The sequence below is a fragment of the Nerophis ophidion genome, linkage group LG05 (genome assembly GCF_033978795.1).
Source record: "Nerophis ophidion isolate RoL-2023_Sa linkage group LG05, RoL_Noph_v1.0, whole genome shotgun sequence".
Classification (NCBI taxonomy): Eukaryota; Metazoa; Chordata; class Actinopteri; order Syngnathiformes; family Syngnathidae; genus Nerophis; species Nerophis ophidion.
In genome coordinates, this window is record NC_084615.1 from 61,128,404 (window position 1) to 61,134,403 (window position 6,000).

At 40.2% G+C, this 6,000-nt stretch overlaps 1 protein-coding gene across 3 annotated transcripts in view; it reads right to left on the bottom strand.

Annotated features, from left to right (window-relative positions):
* gpc4 (glypican 4) overlaps positions 1 to 5,569 on the bottom strand; it is a 71,525-nt gene extending 65,956 nt beyond the window's left edge. The window contains exon 1 of one of the 3 annotated variants that reach the window (XM_061901677.1): positions 4,863 to 5,569. In XM_061901677.1, coding sequence (XP_061757661.1) covers positions 4,863 to 5,019 — 157 coding nt within the window. In that variant the 5' untranslated portion in view covers positions 5,020 to 5,569. The remainder of the gene's footprint in view (positions 1 to 4,862) is intronic. The other 2 variants (XM_061901680.1, XM_061901678.1) reach the window with 2 other exon arrangements.
* Positions 5,570 to 6,000: the final 431 nt, after the last annotated feature.

Here is a 6,000-nt window from a genome sequence, read left to right on the forward strand (position 1 = left end):
GTTGACTTTGTCTTGGATATCATTGGCATGTAATAAATGTGCTTAAAACCTGTTTTACTGATCCAGTATGCTAACTAAATCCTTGCTAGCCTCACCACAATGGGAGTTCCACTAAGGAAGCTTGGAAATAAACACAGGCTGGCTTATTTCAGCAGGGAGCAGACTCCGTGTGTTGATTATACCTCTCCATTGTTATGAATTGCCTTCAAGTATTTCCTAAATTAATACTATATTTACCGTCTGAAGCACTGAAGTGTTGCCATACATGCATCAAAGTCCATTTATTTACCTTAAGATGGACTAAAGTATGTTGGATAATACCACTTTGGTAAATGTTGTAAATTCAAGAAAGGAATGATTAAATGCTTATTCTTGAGACTTCTATCAGGTGTGTCCATAGTGTGGCCGGAAACACATTCTAAAATCACAATTTAACAACTATGAAAAAACAACACAACAAATGGAGGAAAAAGCAGTCATTACTTTACAAAAATAAAGTTGTACTATGAGCAGGGAAATTTTCATTTAGAAATATCGAGTTCAATTCTTAAATAACAAAAAATATGAATCATAAGAAGAATAAGTAGAACAAAATAAACCATCAAAACTAAAAACACACATGCTGTTTTTTTGTGGAAAATTAGGTTGGGAAAAGAAAATCATGCTAGGAATAAAGTCACAATATGATGGGAGAAAGAACAATGTATGAGAAGAAATAAAAAAAATCAACAGTGCAAGTCGAAAAAAGAGCAAGATGGGTTATGTAAGGAAAAAAGTTCATATAAATACAATATGTGTTGTCACATCCATCCATTTTATACCACTTATTCCCTTTGGAGTTGCGGGGGGCGCTGGTGCCTATCTCAGCTTCAATCAGGCGGAAGGTGGGGTACACCCTGGACAAGTCGCCACTTCATCGCAGGGCCAACACAGATAGACAGACAACATTCACACTCACATTCACACACTAGGGCCAATTTAGTGTTGCAAATCGACCTATCCCCAGGTGCATATTTTTGGAAGTGGGAGGAAGCCGGAGTACCCGGAGGGAACCCAAAGGGAACCCGAGCAGTCACGGGGAGAACATGCAAACTCCACACAGAAAGATCCCGAGCCCGGGATTGAACCCAGGACTACTCAGGACCTTCGTATTGTGAGGCAGACGCACTAACCACTGGTGTACCGTCCTCCCCCGTGTTGTCAACACAATATAAATAACTTCTTAGCAAATCTTAATGGGTTGGTTAACAAAATATAAAAAGATCAAAGCCGCACCCGCTTTCTTTGATTTGTCAGTCAGCATGCAGCTCTGGGTGGCAAAAGTTTAGACACCCCGCCCATAAACAAATAATTAACCTCTCTCAGCCACCTAGTTAGTTACGCTAACTTCGCTATCTACTAAGTCAGGGGTGTTTAAACAAATTTATTTTGGAAATATGTTGGTGCAATAAAGAGGCTACAACTATTTCAATAAAGGTCAAAGTATGCCAGAGGTGTCCAAAGTGCGCCCCGCGGCTAATTTTTTTTACGGAACATTTGAAAAATACTATTACAAAAAAAAATTGGAATAAAAGAGCATACAGATTAAATGTAACGAGAAAAAGTTTCAATGTTGATTAAAATAGCATAAAGCTGTTTCCTTAATACTGACATTCATCAAAATAATGAAACAAAAATATATTCTTATTGTTATAAATTATTGACCATTTGAAGGCTCAATTCTTTCACATCAAAAATTTATTGGGGAAAAATAATGCATATTTTGTGTTCTTGCCATAAAAAAGTGGCATTATGACCAAAATAAATAAAACAAAATAAAAAGGCGTGACTCTTTTTTTAACACTTTGTGTGTATGTACAGTCGCAACAAAAAACATTATATCATGGCGCTGGATTTTCCAATCCTTTCTACAGCTCTTATTTTTTTGTGATAGAGCGATTGGAGTACATACTTGTTGGTTACAAAAAACATTCATGAAGTTTGGTTCTTTTATTAACTCATTATGGGTTTACTGAAAATGTGACCAAATCTGCTGAGTCAAATACAGTCAATACAGCAATGTTAATATTTGGTTACATGTCTCTTGGCAAGTTTCACTGCAATAAGGCGCTTTTGGTAGACATACACAAGCTTCTGGTTGAATTTTTGACCACTCCTCTTGACAAAATTGATGCAGTTCAGCTAAATTTGTTGGTTTTCTGACATGGACTTGTTTCTTCAGCATTGTCCACACAAATAAGTCAGGACTTTGGGAAGACCATTCTAAAACCTTAATTCCAGCCTGATTTAGCCATTCCGTTGCCACTTTTGACGTGTGTTTGGGGTCATTGTACTATTGGAATGCCCAACTGTGCCCATGACCCAACCTCCAGGCTGATGTTTTTAGGTTGTCCTGAAGAATTTGGGAGGTAATCCTCATTTTTAATTGTCCCATTGGCAGCAAAAAAGTCCCAGAGCATAATTCTACCAACACCATGTTTGACGGTAGGTTTGGTGTTCCTGGGATTATAGGCCACACCCTTTCTCCTCCAAACATTTTGCTGGGTATTGTGGCCAAACAGCTAAATTTTTGTTTTATCTGACATCACATGGAAAAAAAATAAGACCTACTGGATGAAAGCTATGTGGTCAGATGAAACAAAAATTTAGCTGTTTGGCCACAATACCCAGCAATATGTTTGGAGGAGAAAAGGTGAGGCCTTTAACACCATGCCGACCGTCAAGCATGGTGGTGGTAATATTAGGCTCTGGGCCTGCTTTGCTGCCAATGGAACTTGTATAGAGAATAAATGAAACAATAAAAAAAGGAGGATTACTGCCAAATTCTTCAGGACAACCCAAAATCATCAGTCTGGAGATTGGGTCTTGGGCACAATTGGGTGTTCCAAAAAGACAATGACCCCAAACACTTGTCAAACGTGGTAACGGAATGGCTAAATCAGGTTAGAATTAAGGTTTTAGAATGGCCTTCCCAAAGTCCTGATTTAAATGTGTTGACAAGGTTGAAGAAACAAGTCCATGTCAGAAACTCTACCAATTTTGTCAAGAAGAGTGGTCAAACATTCAACCAGAAGCTTGCCAGAAGGTTACCAGCTTGTGGATGGCTACCAAATGTGCCTTATTGCACTGAAACTTGTCAAGGGACATGTAACCACATATTAACTTTGTTGTATTTATATTTTTAACTCAGCAAATTTGGTCACATTTTCAGTAGACCCCTAATAAATTCATAAAAGAACCAAACTTCATGAATGTTTTTTGTGACCAACAAGTATGTGCTCCAATCACTCTATCATAAAATAATAAGAGTTGCAGAAAGTATTGGAGACTCAAGATAGCCATGACATTATGTTCTTTACAAGTGTATGTAAGCTTTTTATCTTGACTGTATATATTGTATTAGTTTTGATAGTGAAATATGTCAAAATGGCCCCCGCATGCTTTGATTGTTCAGTGCGCGACCCTTGATGGAAAAAGTTAAGACACCCCTTGTACATGTTAAAGCCCTACTGAAACTACCGACCACACAGTCTGATAGTTTATACATCAATGATGAAATCTTAACATTGCAAAACATGCCAATTACTAAATTACAATTTTTAAATTTCCCGCGAAGTTTCCTGTTGAAAACGTGGCGAAATGTTGACGTGTATGATGACACGTGTTTGTGACGTTATTGGTTGGAGGGGACCAGCACCACTTACGGCTAAAAGTCGTCTCTTTTCATCGCGCAATTACACAGTATTTTGGACATCTGTGTTGCTGAATCTTTTGCAATTTTTTCAATTAATAATAGAGTCGTCAAATAAGAATGCTGTTGGTGGAAAGCGGTGGATTGCAGCTGCCTTTAGCAACCGAAACACAGTCGGTGTTTCTTTGTTTGTTGTGAAGCTTTAACACAGAGCAGTCAAGCGAACATGTTTCTGTACATCAGCCAGCAAGTTTTTGGATGGGAAAATTGTGATATAAAGTCGGCTCTTACCGGAGACTTGAGTGGATTACGCGACCTCATCCTGCAGCTCAAAAAGGCAGCTGTAATCTTGGCTCCTCGGCTTCTCTCAGAGACACTGGCGTTCACCGCAGCCATCCGACTTTCAGATATGACTTTATAATATCACTAAAATACTATTAACACAATAAGCAGATAAGAAATTTTCCAGAATTATCCTAGTAAATGTGTCTAATTACATCTGAAACGCTCCCACTGCCGCCGTCGCCTTTTCTTTCTTTTTTATTTAGTGCTTCACGCTAACTTTCCTCATCCATGAATCTTTCATCCTCGCTCAAATTAATGGGGAAATCGTCGCTTTCTTGGTCTGAATTGCTCTTACTGCTGGTGGCTCACATTATAAACAATGTGAGGATGTGAGGAGCCCTCACACCGGTGACGTCACGCGCACATCATCTGCTACTTCCGGTACAGGCAAGGCTTTTTTATTAGCGACCAAAAGTTCCGGACTTTATCGTCGATGTTCTTTACTAAATCCTTTCAGCAAAAATATGGCAATATCGCGAAATGATCAAGTACGACACATAGAGTGGACCTGCTATCCCCGTTTAAATAAGAACATCTCATTTCAGTAGGCCTTTAAGATTTCTAAATAAATGTAATCTCAGCATAATATGCAATAATGTATAATGATCGAGTAATTAATTGTATTTGTAAAATACGCCAAAGGCAAAGGGACAATAAATTACTAAAACAAATACTAGCTGCGGTCCAAAATGGCCCCCGTACCGCACTTTGAACACCCCTATGCTAATCTCATCATTGGACCATTAGCCTGTCTCTCTATGGGCCTTGGTGTTGAGAAACAATGTCAAGTGGGTTAAAAGTGAATAAAAAGGCAATAGTTACTCACCGTTTACTCCTTTGTTGGGAACATCGTTGACGTTGAAGCCTTTGGAGCTGTAAGCAGCCCGAACTTCGTTGCAGTTTGTCAACTTTTGCTCCGCCGTGGCAGACAAACACAACACGACCAGTGTGCTGAGCACACACAGCGACAACAGCGTCTTCATTTTGTGTCAACTTCAGACAGTGAAACACAGGAAGAAAAAAAAAACAATAGCGGGAGAAAAAGTGTCCAGGTGTGCAAACTAAGTGTGAGCCACGCCGAGTTTCCTCATGGAGACTTGTTGCTTTCTTCCGCTCAACACACGCTTCATTCACACAAGTACAAGAAATAAACACAATCCCTCAAACAGCACGGGTGTTTAAGACAATACCGAGTTCCCCGAAGACGACACCAAACACAACTTTTACGAGAGAGAAAAAACTTTTTTTGCACCGCTGGCAAGAATCCCAGGAGTGGACTTCGGGGTTCCGAAGACAGTGAGAACCACAAACGGGGAGAACGCGTCAATGTCGGATTCTTGTTTTGTTTTTTTTGCTTTCTGTCCACTAGCGAGGAGGCCGTGGTTCCTGTGGGTCGGGACTGGGGACTGCAAGCTTGTCCTACAGGGATCCAGATGCGAGCTGACGGCGCTGGTAGACACCCAGGAGAGAGGAGCGGTTCCGGGGGACAAAGAGGGTGGAGAGTAGCAACACCAGGGGTGGAGCATGGAGCAGGACCTCCTACGACTGGAGCTCTTTAGGTGGACTTTAGCTTGTGGCAGCACGAAAATAAGACAGGACTGCAGGGGCCTCCAAAGTGTGGCCTGGGGGCCGTATTTGGCGTGTGAGTCGCTTTTGAACAGAGTTGAGCAAGTCATGGTTTCATTTGTTTACCATGAATTGAATTACGTGGACCCCGACTTCAACAAGTTGAAAAACTTATTCGGGTGTTTCCATTTAGTGGTCAATTGTACGGAATATGTACTGTACTGCACAATATACTAATAAAAGTTTCAATCAATCAATATATCAATGGGACCTGAGTGATGTCCACTAGCTTTGTACGCACAAAGTTCAAACTTTAAGACCGTGTGGGCTAGGTTCCTCGCTAGAGCTGCAACTAAAGACCAGTTTGATAGTCAGCTAGTCACCACCTATTTTTTTTT